Source organism: Diuraphis noxia, unplaced genomic scaffold (genome assembly GCF_037042655.1).
Source record: "Diuraphis noxia isolate RWA-SAM2 unplaced genomic scaffold, SU_Dnox_SAM2 contig0003, whole genome shotgun sequence".
Classification (NCBI taxonomy): Eukaryota; Metazoa; Arthropoda; class Insecta; order Hemiptera; family Aphididae; genus Diuraphis; species Diuraphis noxia.
In genome coordinates this window covers 17,733,989-17,761,528 of record NW_028301713.1, presented here as the reverse complement: position 1 = coordinate 17,761,528, position 27,540 = coordinate 17,733,989, and the positions used below count along the sequence as shown (strand labels likewise).

At 29.8% G+C, this 27,540-nt stretch overlaps 3 protein-coding genes across 3 annotated transcripts in view; 2 read left to right on the top strand and 1 right to left on the bottom strand.

Moving 5' to 3' along the window:
- The window catches only part of LOC107165117 (uncharacterized), a 125,599-nt gene that overhangs the window by 78,405 nt on the left and 19,654 nt on the right, over positions 1-27,540 (bottom strand). Inside the window, exon 2 of the mRNA XM_015513202.2 lies at positions 10,701-11,218. Within this exon, the coding sequence (XP_015368688.1) occupies positions 10,701-11,218 (518 nt within the window). The remainder of the gene's footprint in view (positions 1-10,700; positions 11,219-27,540) is intronic.
- LOC149056895 (uncharacterized) lies at positions 14,364-17,285 on the top strand. Its single transcript, XM_089221943.1, has 7 exons — positions 14,364-14,414; positions 15,192-15,435; positions 15,735-15,955; positions 16,337-16,433; positions 16,528-16,799; positions 16,890-17,055; positions 17,129-17,285. The coding sequence occupies exons 1-7, from the start codon at positions 14,364-14,366 to the stop codon at positions 17,233-17,235; spliced, it is 1,158 nt and encodes a 385-aa protein (XP_089078069.1). The 3' UTR covers positions 17,236-17,285.
- Positions 17,588-19,558, top strand: LOC149056894 (uncharacterized). The gene has a single exon (XM_089224513.1). The coding sequence runs from the start codon at positions 17,621-17,623 to the stop codon at positions 19,556-19,558; it is 1,938 nt and encodes a 645-aa protein (XP_089080639.1). The 5' UTR covers positions 17,588-17,620.

Sequence of the window (27,540 nt, the reverse complement as noted above, 5' to 3'; positions counted from 1 at the left end):
CCAAATTAAAAACAATACACTAATAAAATGGCAAGCGCACTGGTCAAAACAACGGACCAAACTCAATGAAATAAAAAACACAATCCTAAGTTGGAAAAATCAATATCTCAGCAGAAGAGAAAAAATTATTATAAATCGTCTCCGAATAGGCCACACAAGGATGACACATAAACACCTCATGGCCAAAGAAGAACCCCCTCAATGTGCAGCCTGCGGGGTTACGCTGACTGTGAAACATATAATAACAGAGTGTTATCAATATTTAGAAGTTATGGAGAAATACAACATTCCACCCAACTTGTATGGAGCTCTGGGACCGAGCAACGAGACTACATCGAACATGATAGCCTTTCTCAAAGGATCGGATTTATACAACAAAATTTAAACGTATTGATTAAAAAAAAAAAATTGTAACATTAACTTAAATAGTAACCATATGTAGTTAGCATCATATAAACATTGTAATACCCTTAACATTGTATCTTAACAAAAACTAATAACCTTTGTTGTTGATGTTTTTTTAGTTCAATAAAAAAAAAAAAAAAAATTATACGTCATTTTCAATTCAGTTAGACCTGCATTTAACAGACAATACTGTTTGTTTTCTTCTCATAAACAATAATAATTGCCTTCGTATTTCGAGATTAAAATTATTTAAAATGCATAACACGTCATCGCTAAAGGAAACTCGCACAGCAGCTGCTGTCGTTTCTCAAACATTTCGGTAACAATTCATATTCATAACAATATTATAATATTTTCACATGTGCATTATAAACTGCAACAGTGTAATCGTTTAAATAATATTTATTATAATAATTATGCTTTTGTAATCATAAGATTATTATGTAATAATATAATTGGGCAAATGAAAGCTGGGCTGCGAATACCTTTTTTGCTATAAATTCGGCCTGCAAATTTCAGGTAGATGATAATGAAAAAATTTGATTTTAAACTTGTCGCGATAAAATGTCAACAACATTATGGAACTCAAAAGTATTATGAGATAATTGAAAATTAGATTTGAGGTAATTTAGGCACATTAATATATTATTCGAGCCGACCTAACAGTAGAACTTTTTTATCTTCAAGCCAAGTTTTCAATAACCCTAATAATAATAATTATTGTTGTATATGTAACTCATAGTATAATAATATAAACTACCTAGCTATATAGTATAATCGAATTTCAGGTTTTAGCATAATTTAGATCGAATACAATTCAATTATAATATTATACTGATAGCAATGTATACCTGCCACCTGCAGCGTATAATATTATAATTCTTAAAGTATAGTTTATCATAAAAGTAATATGTTAGCAATACATAACGAGGCATTATTTATTTATATCGTTTTTTGTTTGGAATATTTTGTGACAGTAGTGATCGGCTTTTTACTTCGATAAAAAATAAAATCTTTCAAGAGTGTTTTTTCATTATTTTCTTCGACTCTTTTCAGTCCGATTGTTCGATCGACGCTATTATACGTCAACCTGTTAAAAAGGCTCTTCCGACAATGAAAACTGTGAGATTTGTTTTCCATAATATAATGTACACTTAGATACGATTATAATAATGGTTATAGGCGATGGCATAAAAATATTGCTGTATGCATGAAGAAAAAAAACGCAAGCACGCGGCGTTATTTTTAATTTAAAAGGGACGGACGACGGCCGTCGTCGTCGGCTGCTGACAGAACGACTGCGCTGCGGCCCTCGTTAAAAATACATCATTTTTAAAGTATAATAATAATATATAACGAAATATCAGAGTTTAGTTTTTTCGATTTGTCGGATTTTTTTGTTGGCATATCTTGCGATTTCCATCTTGATTTAAATCGACGTTTTGGCCAGTTTTGAAAAATAACAGTCAATCGCGGTTGCGGTATGGCCCGTTTCATATATTTTGAAGGTATAGGCTAAAATATGCTTTTGATAAATTATTAGGCATTTCTGGGACAGTTCAAGATCACGAGCGTCTGCAGTTTAGTGAATTTGATATATTTCCATTTCACAAAGGCGTAGATAAAGAAACGATCATGTTTTTTTTTTTTTTGCTGTTATAAATTATAATATATTTTATATCAAGTAGCATACATTAAAAGCAGTAGTCTCATTTAAATATCGAAAATATACAAAATTGTGTATAAACATAGCAATCATTAACAATCACGTCAATATAAGCGTATTTAAAGTAGGTTGTGTAAATCGAGCATCTTTTAAATCACGTCTATAAAATCCATAATATCAGTAGAAAAAAATAGTCAGTAATTATTTTAATTCGAAACCCATATAAAAACTCGAAGAAACATTCAATATTTCGCCTGCCTTCCACTCCATCCTTATGGAGTGTGGCTTTGGCACTATTATAAATATAATCTTCCGCTTTATTATACACATAAGGTGTACACGGATTAGTGTAGGACGACGACGGACAGACGAAAGAAACGTTTGGCAACAGGTATTTAATATACGCAGTGCAAGTGTGTGTGACGGCAGTGTTTATGAACTCGAAAATTGTTTACTCATCGTTTCGCGCGCGCGGTAAACGTGCCAAAAATAACAATAAATTGTAATCGCCCGAGAGGCAGAAGTTGATTACGTCGACGAAATAACGAAAATTAAATAAATAAATAAAGAACACATGTTCCGGAAAACGTCCGTCTTGATGTGTGCAACGAGTGTAACATTATTATTACTATTATTATTATTACTTCATTACCTACTCTGTGTGTGTGTTATCGAATAAGCAAAAGGCAGACGACAGTAATACAAACGAACACATAATAATAATAATAATAATAAGTAGATAGGTATACGCCGTCATATATAATATTACACGCGTACACGCGTTGAATCTAATTTCGTGCATAAATATATTTAATATAGTTGAGGTATTCGGCGTAATACGAGATCAGACTTGACAAAACATTTTGATGAAACGTATAATATAATATAAAAGAAATGGTATCAAGGTAAAAGAGCGGCATTTAATTATGGTTACTAGTGTTTCTACACGTCATATTATTAGCTAGTACGCGTTTTAACCTGATCTAGGTGACGACTTTACGTTCCCGAGCGATGATTATAACTTATAATTTATAAAGATCACCAATATAAATATTTTTGGACAGCTGCTTTAGAAATTCGGGAAATTGTTGAAGTTCATCAACATCCAATGCATATACCAGTATACCACGCGGTTTATCTAAAGAAAGTAAATGCAAAATCGAAAGATAGATTGAAAACCTCATCATTTATTAATTCACCGCGCCAAACTATTAATAATAATTAAAACAATAAATTTCATTTGTTTGGTGCACCGAATAGTATTCGTCCGAGGGCCGCCATTTGGTGACCTCTGGTATATTAATTCCTAGTTGACTTCACGAGTGCGGAGTTTTTATTAGTAGACCTTGTGTCGGTGGACATCAAAAAATTGTACTCATTACACAATGCAGGGTACATAATTTTTAAGGACAAATCGTCAAGGCACAGATTAATAATTTTAATACACAAGGTATATAGAAGCCAATTTTTGTGAATGGTAAGCTCATACAATATTTTAAAATATATCGTATAATATATGTACACGATAATTATTTTAGTGTTTTAATATTATAAAATTAATATAATATAGTTTGTGGATATAGTTGTTACGTATACATTTGTGACTTGTACGGTTTATCGCACGGTAAGTCAAAAAAAAAAAAATATACAAAGCAATGATAGACTGCACGAAACGTCCGTCCTGGCGTCGTCATTACTGTACGCGTATACTGTATCGCGCTAATTGAAAGCGACGACAAGCAGTTAAAAAACCGTTAACGCGTCGCAAGAAGATTAAAATTTACTCACGGTCGAGTGTATAATTAGTCATTATTTGCTGTACTATATTATTATTAGTACATCACACGACGACGACGAATTGGCGAAAAATCGTAATAGAGTTTTCACGGCGTGACGAGAGACATTATTATAATAAATGTTTTGATGTATTCTTAATTGCGAGTCGTTTGTAAATCGAGCGGCAAACGAATAATATTATGAATTTTTACCTAAAATTATTTAAATATGCCGGTTGGTGTCCGCGTATAATATTATAATATTATATGCTCGATGTGTAATTACGCGGAATTAGTTTTGAAATACATTTTTTTCATTTACTATCACGCAAGCATATTCAACAAGTAGAACTACTGGAACTCGATCAAAGACCGCTGCGGTGCTGCTACTGCTACGACGTATTATATAATTATGGCAATTTTGAGTAATTAACAAAAAATAAAAACTGGCGATAAATTAGTGTGAAATTAATGTCTTAAAATATAAATTGTTATGTGCTGCACTGCAGCAGCAGTGATGACACTAAATAATAATATAGCACAATGACTAATTAGCTTGCACATGTTTGCAAATGTACGTGTGGTATTTTTTTTTTTTTTTAAATTCGATGGCCATAAATCACGGAAACGAGGAGATATAGTTATAGTTATACGGGTATGCTCGTTCATGAAGCTGTTTTCGTTCGCTACCCGTTATTATTATTTGTTTTGTATGGCTTTCGAGACAACAAGCGCAATGGGTTATTTAGGATGCATTCGATACGAACACTATAGAGTTTTGCTCCAAACTTTTTCCCCGGACGATTGTAAAACATTCAAATCAGCATTTGAATTTTTTTTCGAGAAAGAGTGAAAAACTTTTTTACGCTTTGTATTATTATTACGCAATGTTTTTTCAAAAGATTTTGGATAGAAAACAATATGTTAAGGTTTGCATTGCGTAATAACTAATAAGTATATGGAAATTAGGTAGTGATGAGCCCGAAGCTCCGCAAAACTCAAGTTTAAAAGTATTTAAAAAAGTTAAGCGAAAAATAAAACGTAACTAGTATAGATAATTTCGTGATTTAAAAAAAAATGTTTTGTCATTGACATAATATTACATAATAATTAATAATAATAATATACTACCAAAATTTAAAAAATCCGTTGGAGCGAAATACGCATACTTATATAGTTTTATCATTATAATGTCCTATGCATATAAATTCACATGCGTAATGTCATAACAATTATTTCGCGTGTCTACACTCGTTCGCTCATAATAAATAATAATATATGTAATACCCATTAAATACATACATCGTTTAATTGTGTCAAACGAAGCGAAGTGCTCAACACCACAGTTTCTCGAATAGTTTATTGTAAAAATTCAAATTTAACTTTAGTCGCATATAATAACAATTTACGGCACAGAGCGCAACATTATTATTATTTGGGTCACCCTGACACGAGTCGATCCCAGACAAAAATCTCCGTCGTAGTCTAGACGTTCGATGAATATAATATTAAGTGTCGCAAATATATAAAGATTATGCATAACAAACGAATAATGTATAAGGATATATATACATACGTCACACATAGATATCGTAACCCTACAAAACAATGTGAAAAATTCACCAAATTGTAGCCTTTATACATACAATACGTATTAAAATGGTTAAACATGGTAACCCATAGTATAGAGTATCGAGATATAGGTATACTAATATATAAAATTATATTAAATATAAATACTATTAAATTTAATATAGTATACATGATATGTAACAGCTTAATAGTTAATATACAGAAAGCATCATCCACCTGCTGTCGCCATATGCCCCACACATTTGTATAATCAATTTTATGAATTCATTTTTTAACGGCAATAATAATTTAAAATTTGTTTTAATTTAAAAAAAAAACATATGGGGATTATTCAAATAATAAGCATACTTCAAATTAATAATAAAGTAAAAACTGGAAAGACACAATAATACAAGTGACACACTCCATCATATAAAAGCGCACTATATAGTAGGGCTGGCGGTATTCGAAATTCTGATACCGGTATCCGGTATTTGTTTACTACTGGTAACTACGGTATTACCGGTTATACGGTAATTACCGAAAATACCGAGGTGCGGACTACTTTGTTTCTTTTCTCTCTCAATAATCCTGTCTGTCTCTAAACGATGTCCATTAGTTTAAAGGTTAGGTCCTGAGCGGACGGGAGGGGGACACGGCTTCAATAACAAATTATAGTCGGCTATCTAGCTGTCTATGATTTTTTCATTATAATAATACAATAGGTATTATGGCATTATGACATTATAATTATCAGATTACATAAAAATAATGAAAAATAAATGTAGGTAGGTATTGTATTTTCGATAATTACCAAGGTCCTAAGAGCTAAGTGGCTAGGTACGGTATTTTTGGTAATTACCACACTTCGGTATTTTTAGTAATTACCGCACCTCGGTATTTTCGGTATTACCGTGGCACGGTATTTTCGGTAACAACGATAATTACCAAATCACGGTATACCGCGGTGTTCTGAAATACCGAAAATACCGGATACCGTGATTTTTAAATACCGGTAATTACCGGGATACCGAAAATACCGCCAGCCCTACTATATAGTATATACACAGACACCACATCTCTGTGATCACCTATCTTCAGAATGCGAGTTTTGGAAAACCTTTTCTTAATACGCCTGTTTAGGCGTAGGTCTCTATACGTAGTAGATAACAAGTATTGAAGTATATAATATGTGCGTGCACGCAGTAGTGTAATACTGGCGCTTTTCGTATTTAATTTAACCGACATAATCGCGGCGTGTTTAAGAAATCCGTCAACGCGATCACTCCTTGCAGCACCCGACGAAAAAACCACGTTCTCGGTATCTAATATTACAATAACAACACGTATATTATGTACGTGTGCATATATAGATAAATGCTAGCCACTGCGAACGTTCAACGGCTGTCTAAAAGATAAATCCGTCGTGTGTTTGCTTTGGCCCGAACGGCAATCGAGCGCGTGTACAACATCGGTGCACCCGTAATATGCACCCATAATATCGTATAATATTACTATGTGCGTATACTACATCATGATATTCGAAAGAGACGGACAGGCGACAAAGACGAAGAAACAAGAAACACACTTATTATACACTTAAATTAGTATTACAAGTTTCAAGCTATGCCAGTCGGTCGAGTATTTTAGCCGAAAAAATATTTAAAAATAAAATATTTGTTTGCTAAAATACAGTCAGCTGAAATATTTGTCGGTGGAAGTAATATCGTTTAAAACTCTGAAATATTGTCGTCTATATATTTGTCAGCTAAAATACTGGCAACTAAAATGTGGTTCTGTTAATATACATGATGCCCAATTTAAAATGTTTGGATTAAATTATTTTTCCACCGCAATATTAATCGGGCAAAATATTTTCGGCTTTTTTATGCGCTCTTAAAAATGATTTGTATAAGTGTTGCCACTTGCCGCAGGTTCGTATGATGTATCTGTCTATCGGATTTGTCTCAGATTTTATAATATTTTATTTTTCGCAGTTGAGATATCGATTTCTAGAAAAAGGTTAATTTTGCCGTACTTTATTACCAACTCCCAAAAAATTTTTTGACTACCTATAGAAAAAAAATATTCACAAATCAAAAATAAATATGTTACCATAACACTATAAAAACTATAAAATATCAATAGAAATAGAAATCAAATAAAAGTTACAACTTTTAAAACGTTGACGAGGAAATATATACATCGTAAAAAAATGTCTGCTAGAAAATAAAATGTCAAACTCTTATTTACGCGATGTCGCATGCAGGGTTCTAAAGCTAATAAGCTGTCTCATATCAAATATTATAAAGGTATAGGTGCATATATATTCTGTTATAATATGACCTAATCCAAACGTTGTATACATATGTGGTCCACATTATGTGGAAGCCGCTGGATTTTACCCGTTTGAATCAGTTAAATAAAAACATACATGAGGATAATTTTGTAGACTCATTTACCCTAACTATATTTTCCTTGCTAAAATAAAACTTATGAGCAATAAAGTTAAATAATTTTGAACTATCAGTAAATATTAACTTCTTATATCGCTTTGGCTAAAACCTGCACAAGACATAGACAACACAGGCCTATGGCTAGAGTAGGGCGGCAAATTTGTTTGTAGGTTAATGATTAAATAATTATAATTGTACAACATGGAGGTATCAAAGTATGGAACCCAACTTCATTATACTAGAATAGAAGACATTTTCATTGGCTTTTACTATTAAGTTTAAAATGAATGTAAAATAAAATATCTAATAGGTACTATCATGCACTTTATTCAAACATATATGAACAAATGAACATAATATTTACAATTAGCCAATAGGTTTGTAACCGGAGTCTGAAATTAAGCTAAAGATAACGCATTCAATGAACAAAATTAATATCGAATGCGTAGGTATATTTTTTAACCATTATTATTCCAATTCATAAACATGTATAAGTACCTAAGTATACTATGTGGTCATATAAATGATAAATCTAGTGCACTAGATCCGAAACGTATAATTAAATATATTAATGTGGTATCGGCCAAATCGAACATATTTAAAATGTATTTTAATATTGATTAATAACACAATATTGATAATACAAATATACAATGTAGGTATTGTATTTTAGGTCAATAAACCCAAACGCGTTAAGGCTGGAACTATATACGCAGGTATAGCAACGATGATTTTTTTTTTATCGGACTGGAAGACACTTTAAAGGTGTGGCGACCAACGCGCACGAAATAAACGCGTCATTCGTACAATATGGATACCAGCTATAATATTATACAGTATAATAAAAAAAAAAAATGGCGAAGTATATCTATATGCACGCGTGACATCCGAAATCGATTTATTTATTAATTAGACTCCACTCGACGGGATCTCGTGACATGCACACGACCGCGACGATTAGAAATATACGAGAAATATTGAATATAATATTGCATATTAATATTAGACTATTTTATAATATTCTTATAGCCTTAAAAGTGACAGAGGATGAGAACCAATACGCTCGAAGATTCACGTATAAATAGAAGGAAAAAACGTGACTTGAGTCCAGGTATTATTGTTTTATCAAACGATTTTCTATGGTATAGTGGTGTGTGACGTGTGTGATAATAATAATAATTATTATTCAAACATAACGAAACTATTGTATTGTAAATGTGATATCAAACTATCCGAGCAAACCGTTTCCATCCGAAACGTCGAGTCTCGACCGTTAATTTATTAATTTTTTGGTGATATTATGTTTTTATTTGTCTCTGGTGATTCGTTTGGAAGATTGCGTGAAAAAAATTGTTCCCAAAGCTATTCAGGCGAATTTTTTTTTATTTTCATTATTATCCGCTGTATAAACAACAATCGACATTGCCATAAGATATTCGAAAATTTTAGTTCTATCTTCAATTGTGTAACATTTATACGCGCATTGTTTTGTTTAAGATATTTAGATATATATTTTTTTAATTAGTATATATACATTATAGATACTCTACAATATCAATGTGATCATATTATTCTATAATATAACCTATATAGATATCTATTATTTATAAGTTTATTATATTTATATTAAATACGTGAATTATACATTACAATACTTCTGTAGCGAATTTGTCTCAGTTCGGATATTATAGAAATAAAAGTCATAATTCAAAATAATATGAATGTGTCCATGTTCCGAAAATAAAATTTTCTTTACTTTGTTAAAACCTATATTTTAGCATTAAATTTAACAAGTTTTCGCTACTTTTCTGGATAAAAATGCAATGTAAAAATGTTATCTTTGAAACGACAAAATGACGTGAAACAAAATATGCACACCTACCCATTTCGATTTAATAACACGCTCATATAATATTTAAGTTGTAACAAACGTAAACGGTTTGCGCTCAATCAAAAACCTCGTGCGTGCTATTACATAATAATAATAACACGATGAAGAAATGTTAGTGGCACAGAGCCAAGCAATTAGTCATTTTTTAACGTTCAATTTATTTCAAACGGCTTATTTTATATATAGTTTGAACTACTTATATAGGTATACAAAATATCACTGCGCATAGAAAAAGAATAATGACGATATTAAGTGATAAGACGTATTTAATATTATGCCAACATAATACTTGTAACAATAAAACGTCGCTGATAATTAGACAGAACGATTGGGAAATCAAAATCGTGTGAAAAAATATTATTGTTTTACTCGCAAAGGTTGAATATATGTAGATAGATAGTTAATTAGTCAATAAGTAGTGCACATGACGCACCCGCGCTGTTATCGAATTACGAATTACGTTACCTCCTCTGCGGTAGAACAACAACAATAATAAAAATTTTAAATTAAAAAATAAAATATTAATTACGAATATATTATATATAGCTTATTACAGCGTTTATTACGTTATTTATTTATCGTTTATAATTATTTGAAAACAAACGATTTTTGATTACGTCTATACAACATATTACAACACACGACCGTAGCCGATATAATAATATAAGGCACAACAGGGACAACGATAATAAGAGTATAATAACAATAATAACAAGAGCGGCGGAGACGACGGCGTTGGCGGTAATGAAGATTTATGAACAAGTTTCGTGACCCGTAACCGCGCTCACCGCTATTAAACAGAAGTTGTAGTCATTTTATAGCCGCCGACTATTACCAACAGCTCCCCGTGATTATAATTGTAATTATAATTATAATAATAAGGATTATTGCTATTATTACACGGGTGGTGTGTTATTATTATTTTTTTTGTTTACCTGTGTCTCGGTGACGCCCAACATTTTTGCCATTTCGGATCGCTCGGATGATGAAAGGTACTTTTTCAGCTCGAACTGCCTCTCCAGCTCGAAAATCTGTCGGCCGGTGAATGTGGTCCGAGCCTTCTTCCGCTTCCGATCGCCACAACCGTCTGATGAGTGTCCACCATCGCTCTCTCCGGCCTGCTGCCCGGCCGGTGAACCGGAAGACGAGCTCACAAGCAGACCCGGCGACGACGACGGCGGCACATCCTTCCGTGACTTCTTCCGCACCGGCGGCGGAGCGACCGTTGCCGTGACTGTGGCTGTTGTCGCTACCGCCGCTGTTATAGTGGTAGCCACTGCCGCCGCCGCAGTCATGACATTATTATGCGTGGTTGTCGACAACGACTGAAGGTGATGATAATGATTATGGTGTGGTTGATGGTGATGCTGTTGTAGGAGATGACTGCCATTATTGTTGTTGTTATGGTTGTTATTGTTGTTCAACATCACTGCAGCCGTGGGTATTACGTCCACTGCAATCATAACATAGAATATACTCTATTTAGTCTATTTTATTATACGAAAAAAAGTCATACATTTAGTGATTTAAGTCGTATATATACATTATACATAAATCATATTGTGGTACAACACATAGAATTATATAGGTTAGGTATCCTATCCTATCCTAACCTAAGGCAAACATTGATAAATTTGGATTTACTATTATACCACTCATTGAATTTATGAATGTATAATGTATATAGGTATAATATATGGATTAATATATTATAATGGAGCATATATATTATATTATAATTTATAAGTACAAAAATAAAGCAAAAACAAATTGATCATGTTGATGGTATATGATGCATTTCAGAAACTAGTTTTTCGTGGTATAAAATTGTATCTATTTGAATAACAATATGAATACATGAATACATCTTATTAATCCTTTAGTATTTATTATTTACAAATTCAATTAATTTATTGAATGTTATACACAAATTTTGAATATTTAAGTGATATATGTAGATAAACATGCAATCTACATTTAACTTCAGTCTTCGGTTAATTATGGAGATTTTTCTGAACATTTTTCAGGAAAATTAACCCCACCGTTCACTGATGACATAAGGTCGTATATAATTATTGTCTTTTTTATTGTTTTATTATAATTACGGAGACTTGTCGCATCATATGACTATATTGCAGGGATTTAGGAAGTCAATTCTATGCTTATAATAAAGAATAAATAGTACCTACCTTATAGGTATACAGATAAAAATTACATTTTATAGCTAGATTTAAACGAGTAGCTATAATAACCTGATTAAGAGATTTGAGGTAATGATGAAATTAATTATTATTATTTTGATCGAATCGGGGCACCTATATACGCGAGTGTTGAGAGCTGAAAATATTTAGTTAGGAAGTTAGCGTTTTATTTTTAAAGAATTTTTTTTTTTACAATTAATGATGAACTTCGCATGAAAGACACATTGTAAGTTCTATGTTATAAAAAATGAAGCTGAAATGTGGGAGATGGCCGATACGTAACCTCATTATTACAACTTCGAGTTTCCTGGGAATCTCTTGAGGATATGTGTCTATTGTGTTGCGTCTTGTTTTATTTGATTTAGTTGTTTTGCGTGGGGAATTTCAATTAATTTGCCCACTCTTGGAGTTGAGAGTTGTATTTTGATCTTATTCTAGAGTATATATACTGATTTTGCATAGCATTGAAATTTGTTATATGGTGCTATAAGAGCTTCTTGCAGCTTGATCGGCTTTTTCATTTTTCTAGATCCCATCACAATAATCATTTTAGTACTTACCCAGCATAGGTTTATTTTATTTTATCCTTTTACTAAATAATATATTGTGTATACGATTTTGTGCTTGTTTAATATTAATATCTGGATGGTATAAATATTGTGTTTTTGATCTTATGTTTATTTAATTATATCACAGTGAGACTGCAGATAATTTTATTGTAGGTAGGTACTTGGAAGGTGTAATTTTTGAATTTTAGACAGATTGCTTTTAATGTCACGACCTACATTATAAAAGGATCACTATAATAATTATGTAGCTTAAGTTTACGATTAATATTATCCATATTACTGTTACATCTACCTAATCTAGGTTTTATGATGTAATCTATTTGTATAGGTATTTTCATTATTGTCTTCTTAAATTGTTGGTAGGATATTTTGTTTATAAACTAAGGGTGTTTTTGATTTTTTTACGACGTAATAACTTAGTGTTTACAATGGCGAATGATAATCAATGGGGTCATTTTGAGGGCAAGTTGAAGCCTTCTTATTTTTAAAGAAGGAGTATCTTTAGTATTATTATCGTCTATGTTTAATATTATCCAATATTTCTAACGGTTTTTAGTTGTCGATATAAACCTATAAACTCCCTTTTTCGCATAAATAACGTCAAAGTATAGATAAATAAGATACTATTATAGTAATTTATAACTTAAAACTGACGGTGAATCACGACATAATATTTTATATATAATTTTTACTAGTACTTACAACTTACAACTCATTATATTTTACTTAATAGATGACCCACTTCAAAAATAAAAATTTAAAAAAGTCTACTACATTGCTGCAACTTTTTTATATATGATACCTACTTTTTAATTAAAAAAATAATATATTTATAGACGTTGGTTAGAAAATAAATAATTTCAAGCAAAACAATTTTATCTGACATGTGTGCACAAGTCACAGATTTGTACTTTTATAAGGACTGCATATGGCAGGGATATTATTATAATCACACAATTATTTTAACATAATGATATAATAATATATGGTCCATGACTATATGGTATTTTGTTATATATATATATATATTATAGTACAATGTGTAAACATTTTAAATTTAAAACTAATCTTATTTGTTTTAACTTGGGATATAATAGAGATATTTTATTAGTTAGAAAGTATATATTAAGGTTTGTAACGGATAGCTATTTTAAAACTGTTGTCACTCTTGCTAAATGCTATACTACCGAAACAAAATAGTACAAATAGTTCCCACTGTGCAATCTAAGTTACAAATCGTTGCCGCTATGTTAAGTTTCGATCACATAAAAATATTACGAAGTATCAATAATGCAATATTGTAAAATTATTCCATAAAAATAATATCTAATGTATCATAAAGTAACATTATTTAAATATTTTAAGCGTCATACGCATGTAATGCTACAAATGAACATTCGTGAAATGTTCATTTATTATTGTATTGAAATAATCTTGTTTACGCGTTAACATGCAATTATAATATTATTATTACTTTATTAATAATTTTAAAAATATACCCAAATAGTTTTATCTCATTGTTATAAGCAATATAGCATTGTATTTCTATTTCCGATTTCGGGAAAGCTGAACCCACATGACGCGCAACGGACGGCGCAAACAGCGCACTGTGTAGTGTACTAGTGTGCGGATATTATGAAAGTAATATTACACTACATATTATTATAAACATAAAATTCGTAATCATAACCCATGTGACATTGTGACCGTTTAAGTTTTCATTTGTTTTTTTCCGAGTTTCTCTTGTTTGAAATTGTTCAGTTATTGTTTTTCTCTTTCATTCTGGTTATTTTCATTTTACCTATACTTCACGTCTATACGGAAAGAAATGGATTACCAAAATAGCTGTGAATACTCAACTTCTGCAATTAATAGAAAGGTAATTAATAATTATACACCTATTTTGCATTTTAGTCTCAATGTGGTCATCAAAAAGTAAGTAATATAATTTTTTTTCTTCGTATAAATGGTTGTAAACTTGTAACTTTATTAAATAGGTAGGTTTATAGACAGTGTTGGGAAGTAGGTAACTTAAGTAACAAGTTACTATAACGAAATTACTTTTTTATTAATTTTCTGGTAATTGAATTGCATTTTATTGTAAGTAATTTATATGTGATTTAAGTTACTCTTTTGAAGTAATTATTACTTAATTATTCATTACTTTATTTGGTTTAATACTTTAATATAGGTACTAGGTATAACCTATGCACTAAAACGCGATCTAAAATTAGTGACTGTAATTTTTAATATGCACTTTTTTAAAAAATAAATTTGAAAGTGTGAAGAAATAACTAAATGTGTAGCAAAATGAGTATTTGTTAATAATTTCATATTGTTGGTTGTCATTATTTAATATATTTTAGTTTATGTATTGTCGTATTGAACACATGTGATATTTGCTCCAGTGATATTTTTGAAAAAAAGTAACTTTTATTGTAATTGAGTTACTTTTTAAACTCAAAATAAATGTAACTTGACCAATTAAAAAAAAAAAAGTGACTTAAAAATAATTTAGTTACAATTTTGAAGAGGAATTAGTAATGTAATTTAATTATTAAAAAACAGTAACTTCCCCAATACTGTTTATAGATAGGTACACACATAAATATTTATAATTAATTAATAATTATTCATTTTCCATACATTTTCATAGACACTAACGTCACTAACCAAAAAACGTTGGGTGATAGCTACATTTCCTGACAGTCAGGAGTATAGTGTCATACCAACTAATTGGGTTTTAAAAACTGTTGATGGACATGGCAATGCAATAGTAAAATGTATGTGGCCACCTGCTACATTACATGTTACAAGTGATGTACTAAAAGAGGCTATGGAACCATTAGATGATTGGAATACTTACAGAATAAAATTATTTGAAAATGGAAAAGAGTATAGTATGTATCTATTATATATCTAAAATTTTAAAGTATTAATGAAAATAAACCTACAAAAAAAAGGCTAGCATAGATACCTACCTAAATTTACTATATTTACATAAACAATTTGTAGGTGATTTTGGTAAAGCGTGGTATAGGCAGGCGCATTAACTGAAGAATCAGCATCCGAAATTGAACAGCAACTTTTAAATAAAAAAAATAAAAACAAAAGATTGTATGGTCAGTCATCATCAATGATGTGTGGAGATTCTGATACTTCTAGTGATGAAGGTAAACAATTCATTAATTTTTTTTACCTAATAGCTTACTTATTTTATTTTTAATTATAGGTATTAACATTATTCAACAGAAAAAAATAAATAAAGGTCCACAAATTGGTATGACAGAACAAACTGTTGTTAATAACATTTCTGAGCCTCAGTTTACTGAATTAAATAATATCAATTTAAGTCCTTCCACAAGCTCAGAGAATGTATCGTTGAATATGGCAATATCTCGCAGTTTTAACATACCTGAGGTAAATAAATTTAACATCATTTTTAGTTACTTAAATAATAACAGCTAATAAAAGATTAAAAATTTTAATTTTTAAAAAATAATTCTTAACATTCATAAATACTAACATTTTTTGTAATAGAATTTCCTTAGAATTTCTAAATCAATTATTTTTAGTTACCTAGGTACCTACCTATTCATTTTTTTTTAAATGTTTAACTCATTCTGATTTAATCCTAAATTATTTAAGTATTAGGTTTAGGTAGGTATGTTATTTAATTAACATTGCATTTTAAGCTATTATAGGTATGTAATGATAAAAATATAATTCATGTTTCATTTAATTTTTACCATAAATTTCATTAGTCATCTATTTAAAATAGTATTTTTGTTGTAAACTTAGAGTAGCAGTGCATTACCTCAACAAACTCAAATTAGCCCAATACCACATTCGGTATACAAATTAAATTCAGTGGATTGTTTGGACAAAACTCAACCAGGTTTAATGAAATATAATAATTCTTATGAATATTTTCCCTTGTTTATATTGCACTTAAACATTTTATTTCATATTTTTATATTTACTATTTATAGAAATCATTCAGATAGATAAATCAAATACAATTATGGAATTATTAAATGTAATTTATATGGAGCAAATTCAAAGTCGAATTAAGTATGACCATTTATTGTCTAAACTTAATAATATTGAAAGAGCTGTTAATAAAATTGGATTAATTAATAACGCTTCAACTGTATTACCCAATTTCGATGACAATTTTATGTCAAATTGGCCCATGAACAATGAGCAAATGTTTCAACATGTTTCAAACTGTTTGTTGGACGATTCATTTGTTTCATTAGTGGCACGTATATTGTTATAATAATAATAATATAAATCATTAATTTAAATTCATACCAAAATACCTAATTTTAATTCTATTTAAAAACTTCAGGAACATTTTTTTATATCTATTGGTGGGAACGCAGTTAAAGATAACGTAAAGAGAGTTCTTGCAAAATCTTTTACTGATGAGTTTGCCATACGTTGTTCATGGACAGGAAGAGGAAAAGATATTTCTACTAAATTATGTGATTCTAAAATTGTAGTTGTATTAAAAAGTAAATAAACTTATAAATAGTTATTTTTTTACATTTAACTTCAATATTTTTAAATTTATAATTATTATTACAGGGTGTATAAAGAAAGGCCAAAAAGATTATAGTGATGCTTTATTTGAGTCAATTTTAGCTGATTGGTTCCGTTATGCTACAACAAGATACAAAAGATCATTAGAATAATATTTCTATCTTTTTTAATAATAACTATTTTATTAAAATTAATATTTTATGCACAGTGTTCAAAAATTTTACATGAATCTAAAGTAGTTAACAAAAGTATAAAGACTTATAATTTATATTAATTAATAATTATATATAAAAGCTTAATTATGTTGGTATTTATGAAATAAATGTCAAATGTTTGATTGAAAGTAGAATATGTTTTAGTTTTTGTTTGGGATCTATTTTGTTAAGTACCTATTTACACTATTTCTAGAAAAAGAGAAGGAAAGAGCTTTGTCAAATGACAAGTCGTCACTTGAGGAGAATTATTCAAACTGAGCAAGATAGATGCATAACCAATTTAAGGTCCTCTCTGCAACAACCTACTTCCACGATTAATACAATGCCAGAAATTACAACTTCTCCTGTACAAAATGAAATTTCAAGTAACACATTGATATCTGATGATATCCCAAGTTTATTAACTTGTACTGATGATATTAATAATAGTGAAGAACCTTTAATTGATAATTTAATACCTGAAATAATTGTCAATAATTTTGACAGTACTATTTCAAATGATCAAATGGGTATATGTGATAAATTAAGAAATTGGAATGTAGAGTTTAATGTTTCTCATAATTGTTTAAACAAATTATTAAATATCTTAAAAAGTGAGGGTCTGAATGTTCCTAAAGATGGTAGAACGTTAATGAATACACCCAAAAAACATAACATTTTGTCTATGAAACCTGGCGCTTATGTACACTTTGATATTAACCAAATTATAAGTTCTTTATTACATAGGCATGAATTTGATTTATCTGACATTACTGATTTAAAATTAGGTGTAAATGTGGATGGTTTACCGATATCAAAGAGTTCAAAAAGCCAATTTTGGCCAATTTTAATTAGTATTTGTAATGTCCCAGTTTTATCGAGATACGTTTTACCCGTAGGTATTTATCATGGTTTAAAAAAACCTGATTCATCAGACGATTTTTTAAATTATTTTTTAAGTGATATTTTAAATATCATACAATTAGGTATTCAAATAAATGGCAAGGTATTTAATGTTACAATAGGACATATTGTGTGTGATGCACCAGCTAAATCATATTTGCTAAATGTTAAAGGTTTTAACGCATATTTCGGATGTAATTCGTGCTCTGATGAAGGTACATATATTGATGGTAGAATGGCTTTTTTGTCCATGGATTCTTCTTTAAGAACAAATGAAAGTTTTAGAAATAAAACAAATGAGTATTACCATAAAGGACCTAGTGTACTTGAAAAATTACCAATTAATATAACAGATGATGTGCCACTTGACAATATGCATTGTACATATATTGGGGTGATGAAAAAACTTATTGAATTTTGGGTGAAAGGAAAAAAAGATGTACGGTTATTGGATGTAGCAAAAAATGACATTAATGATAGTATTTTAAATTTAAAAGCTTATGTTCCATCTGAGTTTTCTAGACTTCCTAGGTTACTTGATGATTTTTATTTTTGGAAGGCTACAGAATTAAGATGTTTTTTATTATACTATGGGCATATTGTTTTAAAGGGAAAGTTAAAGAAAAAGTTTTATGTACATTTTTTGCATTTGGTTACTGCTATAAGAATCCTTGTTACAGCTGAAACATGTATTTCTTTAAATGAAACAGCCAAAATATTACTTGACACTTTTGTAAATGATTATGCTGCTCTATACGGTCAAAAGTTTATTAATTACAATGTTCATAGCTTAATACATCTACCATTTTTTGTTCTTAAACATGGCCCACTGGAATCTTTTAGTTGTTTTAAGTATGAAAACTACTTGCAAGAAATAAAAAAATTTATGAAATGTTCAAGGTTTCCTCTGCAAGAAGTTTCTAATAGAATTTATGAAAAATTAGACCAAATTAGAAATACTCCAGAATCTAAATATCCTAAATTGTCTAAAGAATTACATAAAACCCACCATTTATTGAGTGACAGAGTTTATGAAAAAGTGGTTTTGGAAAATTTTTCAACCATAAATATAAATACCATAAATAATAATTTCATCATGTTGAAAAATAATGATTTGGTGTTTGTTGAACAAATTTTAATGACTTCAAACAATGAAATCAAATTTCTTGTCAAAAAATGTAACAGCTTTTCATCTTTTTTTAATCTACTTAATTTTTCATCCAAAGATATTGGCTCATATATCATAAATCTTCAATTTTTAAGTACACCTCATCTTATCCAAGTAAATGATTTTAAATGTAAGTTTTTTTATATTCAAATATCAGAGAATAAAGCAGTAGTTATCACTCTTTGTCATAATTTAGATATACCACAATAATTAAAACAAAATTTTTAATGTGATTTAAAATATTTGATAAACTCCTCATGATAAATGAATTATATTTATTGAAATTATTAATTATTGTTTTTTGTTTATTAGAATTAAGGAATGTAAATATTTAATGAATATAATGTAGGTACATATCTAATCAATTTGGATTAAATATATTTTATATTATTTTATATATTATGTATTGCAATACCTATGTACAAATATGTTATTAATTTGTATTATTTTAAATGTAAATGTTTTATAAAATATTAAGTTTGCTATAATATTATAAAAATTATTTTAAGTTAATTAACATTTTAGTTAGATTACCTTTGTGCCACATAGACGTTAATTAATTCATATTTTTTTTATGTATAACATAAAATTATAGAAATGTATATTTAATAAAAAAAAAATTGTTTTGAAGTCAAATAAAACACTTGGTTATATTAATTTGTTTTTTAATTTTAAATAAAATGTGTATTCCTTTTCATATTTGATAAAGGTATAAAAATAATATTATGATACCTTAAAAGAATAAGCTATGAATTATGTAGGTATTATTGTAATGTTTTATTTATATTAATATTCTAAAATATATTTAGAATACGATTGAAAAGGTTTAAAATTATTTGATAACGTTTATTGAATGTTTTTTGGGAACAATCATTGAATGTTATTTGGTAACAATCAATGGATGTTATTTGTAACGTGCTTGGAATATTACCAGATTACTTGTATGGAATGATATACAGTAATATGCATGGAACATTGGGATAAAGCATTGTATTCATATTACGAATGAAGTTACTTTCTCGGGACATAAGCAGTTCCGTGCACATTGCAATCACACAAATGTAACTTAAAGTGTAACATTACAAGTTATAAATTAATATTGTAAAAACATCGTAAAAATATTCCATTGCACAGTGGGTTACTATTACATTGCTTTAGAAAAAATCTAAAATATAATGGGCTACAACTTCCAACCACTATTATTTTCCTTTTTGTACTTTGAAGTTTATAGTAAAACGTACACGCATAACCATGGGCAATTAGGTATTTATAGACCGCGAAAGTGTAAGTGTAAGCATATCTTATGTGGCCCTTTCAGAGTATTTTTTTTAATAATCAGTTTGGTATGTGTTATCTACAAAACTCTTTAACACAATTGGGACATAGGTACAAAACGTCAATAATAGATTAAATTATAATAAAAATATAAAATACTACACAGCTTTAATTTTAAATCACTTGCATAATTGCTTAAATTTTAATCGATGGTATTTAACAGCCCTAACGGCTAACACATACGGTCGTTTCTACACTCCACGGTGCGTATATTTATTTGGGTTATTGACTACAATGAAGGAATAAATATTATATTTTATATCTTTACATAATATCATAAATAACTATACAAATACTAGGTTATAATAATAATAATAATTAATATACCTATAAACTATATTTATTTAACAGGTAATATGTACCTAATATGGTTTTATATAGCCGCTATAATTGTTATTATAATACTTGCAATAGTAGCTTTTAAAAAGCTTATTTGGAAATAAATCGTTAGTAATGTTTCGTATTTATTATTGCTTCGAAGTATGTATTAAAGTAATATGATAAATTAAAAAAGAAAAATATTTTTTCTTTAAAAATTTTAAATTTCTATTTGTGGTTAAGCTTTTCGACTTATACACACAGAAATGGTTTGTCCATATTACGCTGGCTTTTAAATATTTATGTCTACATATAAACATACATATGTATTGGAGTAAATACATTTTATTGATTTTGGGCTTGTGACAAAGTTACACATGGTGCGGAGGGCTTGAATCAAAGAAACATCAACGCCGCATACTATATTATGCTTATTTCAGATAAAGCTAGACATTCTTGAGCTCGACACATACGTGATAAAAAATACATCTATATAAATTGTTAGTACATTATAATAATCGTCAGCAAATGATTGGCTATGCATGTGACCCTGTACTATAATGAGTATCCACGCTAATAATTATAATTTATAATAATATATATACATATAAACGGCAAAAACACTTATGTAGTTATGCTTTACTGGGTTCCGTAGACTTCCGTTGCGTAGAAATCAACACGGATCTTTAAATATTTTATAGACCCTTTTAGACATCAATTAGTCACCAAGAATCGGGCCATTAACGTTTAATCCGACCCGTTAAATGTGTATACAGTTTTGATTCAACCATCAGGCAACATATTATGATTTATGATAGGTACATAGAAATATAATATAGTTTTACTAACTGCATGTCTACAAATTACCCGACGTAATAAAAATACTAAGTAGGTTATAAATTAAAATCAATTTAAACACTAAGTATAAACTCACGTATACTCGTTGCAATAGAGTTCTCTACGAGTATTAACACAAAAAATTATTATACTATTTACCATTTTAATGAGTAGGTACCTCATGTTGTGTGATTTACCATTGACGTACCATGAGTACCATAAACATACTCAGGGTGAAGGAGAACTTCGAATTTATGTCCTTTAAATTTGATAGATAATTTAATAAAAACTAAAATAATATTCCATATTGAAAAAATGTATCATTTTACTTTTCGTTGCGAAACCTCCTCTCTTTCCTTCCACTGTATTTTTATGGCTATTTAAAAAAATAAAATGACTGAACCCCCTAAATCAAATGAAAATTCTTGAGAATATCTCAGTATACGTTTTCATTGTTAAAAAATGCAATAAGCGCGATGTTAATGCGCTCGAATACAACTCTATGTACCGAAGTAGTAAATTACGTAGTAAAATATTTATATAGACCAACAACTATCCTTTCTAGCCCTTGGAGCTAATAAGTTAGTTTCCGGGGATACAAGGAATAACTAAAAAAAAGGGTGTACGAGTTTTTTTTATTTTATAATAATAATAATTCTGAATAATTCAATCACACCTACGTACCACTACAGCGTGGCGTACGCACTACAACTGTCGAATGTCGAGCAGCCGATAATAATTTTAATTATCATTTTATACAATCATCGTAGACCGTAGACCGTAGACCATCGTAGTATCGTCATACGACATTACATTTGTGCATGTTGTACGATAAATTTTAAATATAAGATATAACACATACACACATAAATACATACAAAAACAGATTACCACATAATATATAAAGATATAAAAATAAGCAGCCGGCGCCGCGCCACACTATTTTATTCATATATACATACTTAACGGCGTTACATAATAAAAATACAAAAATAAACTTTCGGCTGAATTGTTGCTTACGAAATACTATCGTTATTCAAGCACTATTATTATAATATGTATCATTGTCTCGTACGGTGGACGTGAGCATATAACTAATACTTACGCGACTCGAACAGCGCATAAACGGTTTCTTGCGAGCTGCGACGGCAGGGCAGTTATATTAATACGAAACACAAAATATATATTATATTAGTTTATCACTCGCCGTTAAATGTGTTTTTTGGTCAAGTGGCGTTTAATTAATAATTATGTCCCGTGGCGTTCGGCCAAGTCCTTTTTCACATTTAATATGTACTCGCAAACGCACGTAAAAAAACCTAAAACCCTTATTATACACAATCCATATGCCAGCCGAAGCAAATGTTTGGCATCGTTAACTACAATTAATTTTTTCGGGTGCTATTCGATAATAACGATCGCCAAACGCTTGTATTTGTACTCATTCATTGAATAATCACACACGAATCGTTATAATAATGATAGGTAATAATATTATAATAGCGTATGATATGAATATGTATATAATATGAGCGGTCGAATATAATAAAATGAAGTTCTTAGCGACTGCAGTTAAAATAACACTCCGATTTTTATTACCGGTAAGGCGGTAAGTACATAATAATTATATTATGCAGCAGGGTATCCATCTTTTATTTTCTGTTATTATTTATGCGTGCGGCTTTTCACTCGGACAGATTATTTTTTACATCACTTAATTGGTATTCATTTTTGTGGCCAAATTTCGGTTAACATCAGACACGAAAACGTTGAGTGAATAATAAACAAAATTTATTTTATGAGAACGCAGTGAACATTTCTCCGCCTATTTTCGTATAACATGATAATAGCGGTGTTAACTTAACAATGAACGAACTCGCAATAATGTTACATATATAGTATATAATATTAATGTGTATATATTACACAATTTTGTAATCTATTTCATTATTAAAACGATATTATACAAATAAAATTACGAAATAATAATATATGCGTTGCATCTTGCATATTGATTTTCATTATTATTTAAAAAAATAAGAAAAATGTCTATCTACAAGACTGTAAGCACAAGATTACTTGGGTATAATATTATTTTAATTGATTGATAAAAAATATATAATTGCACGAAGAGAGCTATAATATATGTAGTTTTAGGAATGGACAATGCTAAAATTCTGGTCGAAATATTACCATAGCCCATAGGTATATACTAATATACAAATATCAAATTCATACTGCCGGCATATTAATATTACATCATGGATATTATCGATTGTATTATAATTGGGGATGGGAAATAAAAAAGAGCTCTGTTAAGTTCCTTCCAAATCAATTCTTAATCAAGTAGGTACTTAATTATTAAAATTATGGTCTGCAAGATGCGACTAAGAATAAAATATCACTAGTATAATGATCATTTTCATAATAAGTGCTTTAAAAAGTTTAAGACTTTAAATATATAAAGCTTGGAGATAGAGTAGATATATAAAAATATGAGTTATAACTTATAATAAATAACAATAATTGTCTTTCCCATACTACAGATGATATGATATTGTTCCTAATTAAAAAATATAAATAATATAATACTAAGATACAATAATTTCGTTCAGATTTCGATAAATATGGATATGTAGTAAGGGACTTATGCCCCTGTATTTTTTTTATAAATATTTTTAAAACATCAGCTATCTGCACATATATACTCGTATATATGAATATCATATAACTATATAATCGACAGGGGCGTCATTTCAGGTTTTTTTTCGGGTGTGCGAAGTTTCAAGCAGGCCATTTTAAAATTTCACCAGGCCATATAAAAATAGATAATATATACATACGTTTATGTATATTATTCCTGCATTCAATTATTTCCATACATTATAGACCGGTTATTACAATTTGATTTTAATCATATAAATAATTGTGCATTCGTGGCTCGTGGATTATTTTAGGCTCCAGCAAGGCGCAGGCCAATTGTAACATTCTAAAAGTAAGTGGTGCCACCGCTCACCCTGCCACCCCCTACCCACCCACAATTGACGCCCCTGTGCTGCGAAATTAGAATATCATAATATGTTATATTCAAAACGATTTATGTGAATCTATGAACTCCATATAATATAGCTATTATAGCTAGCTGTTATTATAGTTATATTATAGCTTGCTGTCTGCCTGTCTAAACAACACAAATTGGTAAACAAAGATATAGGTACCATTTAATATATAAAACCGAAAAAAAGCGAAGTGTATAGGAAATTTGTTTCTCTTAATCACATAGGTTTCGGCAAAAAAATCCGGTTTATATATATATATATATAATAATATGTATGTATGTACACACTACACACCTATGTAGGAGGTATGACTTGCACTCGATGACAATCGTACGGCGATGACGCGGCGAAAGTATTTCGTACACGAGGATTGTTCATGATGTGTTATAATATTATGATGATGGGTCCGCTGTGGAGAGCGAAATATTAGTATATTTATTCTTTTTACATTTCTTGGCACGGTGTGTTGTACACGACACGGAGCATCCGCGCGTACGAAAACGATTCGTTGGCAACCGACGCTCTGCTGTAGTACACGACCGCTGCTGCACGCGCGTGATGTGATTTTACCATTCGTTTATAATTATAGTAAAACGATTTTGTCCGTGTGTACTAATAATATTATCTTTTCTACTATAAAAATTATCTCTGCGGAGTGTATCGTCCCACCGGTCGGTTCCTGTTGCATCGCCAGCCCGTCCGCGTTTGGCAGCGTTTGGACGACGGAGACATCGCGCGTTTATATAAATCGTAAAATATTGTATATTCAAGTTTATTCTATCCGACGAAGAAGGTTCGTTTTTTTTTTTCGTACGAGATTAATATCCGTTTACCGATCGCTGCACGTTTACGAATATAGACAAGTTAAGTATATGATGTGTATTATTCGGCGTCACTATGGCGGCCCACAGCAGGAGAGAAAAACTCGGTGCCGAGCCAAAAATCATGCCGGGAAAACGGAAACTGCAGCAGTTCAGCGCGTGTCTTTGAAGTATTCTAACGGGCATCAACCTCCTCCATCCCCTCATTCCGTACAACTATATACCATATACGCCATGGCCATCACCACAGCAGTATCGCAATCAATTTCTTCGTCGTCGGAAGTTCCCCGAGGGCAGCAAGGAGGTTCATTATATGTGTATTAAAGGTATATTATTATAAATCAATAAAAAAAAAAATACATGGTGTACATACGATATACCTATAATATACTATTGAATATACCTCTCGGCCAGATTGATTATTCCGAGAGCTCAACAGTCAACACCACATCAACGACCGACACGCACTTTTATACATATATGATATTATGGGTATAATACGCTGGACGCACGAACAATAGACCACACGCAGGACAGGATATTACGATATATTATGACCGCGCGAATTACGATGACGGTCTTCGTATCGGACAATGGCGTTTTTGGTGGAAATAAAAAATGAAATCCCCAAACGAGATCTGTTCTCTGTGGGCATTTGGCCGATTTCGATTTTGCCGGTGCCAACAATAATAATACAACAGTGTCGGTTGTCGTCCCGCAGCAAATCAAAAAATAAATAAATAAAATAAAAAGTTTTATGATCATGCAGAGGTATAAAATTTTAAAAACTGATAAACGTATATTATATTTTAAAAAAATCACAATAATAATAGTATAATATGTATATCCGTATATTTTATACCATGATTAATTACATGACGTGCACCGCACGCCTGTTCGTAAAATTTACTAGGAGATAAAGACCAATTTAACAACGTGTAGTATAATATGTATTAATATTATAATATTGTAATAGCTATAATAGTCTTATCACGTTCATATATGAACTATAATGTAACACTAATGACTACCTCTCGGCAAATAAGCGCGCTTATTTGTTTTTCTCCTTTCATTCATCATATTATTATTCTTTATATAAGCATTTTTTTCTCGTTAAACACACATAATAATGTTTTAATGAAATACATTCGTTTGGTATAAATTATAATACCTACCTACAAAAAATCCTTGATTTTTGAAGTATGAAAATTCAAGTGGCGTTTATCGACGTCGTGATATTGTTATATTATTATTTTACGTGCATAATGCATATTATAATATATCAAGTTAGGTATCAAATACAAAAAACGTTATAATATGTATTTTATATTAAGAATATCATAAAATGATATACATATAATATGTGGACTTGTTGAAATTAAACTTGCTCAGGTATTAGAGGACGCGATCAACCTGCTACATACGATTGTTATTTGCTGCTTGTGGTTTGCAAATAAGATATCAAACTTCATTTACTTTTTTTTTATACATGTTATAAATAAGATTAACATAATATGGATATAAAACTATTTAATTAAAATTGATTACAATTGTATACGTAAAAATATTCAAAAAGTAACCAATATAATAGATAATAAATGGTTTTATACATTTTAAAATGAATTGTATAAAAATGCATTACTTATTAAAATTTTAATGGCTCTTATTCAGTCAATTTTGGTTTTATAGCCATGGTTAATTGGTCAAAATGACTTAAAAAAATTCAGTCTATCCGAATTTGGTATCAAAAATACTGGTTGCTATATAAAAAAAATAAGTTGCATTGCGCATGCGCGTACCGAGAAGGTTAAACATTTGAAAT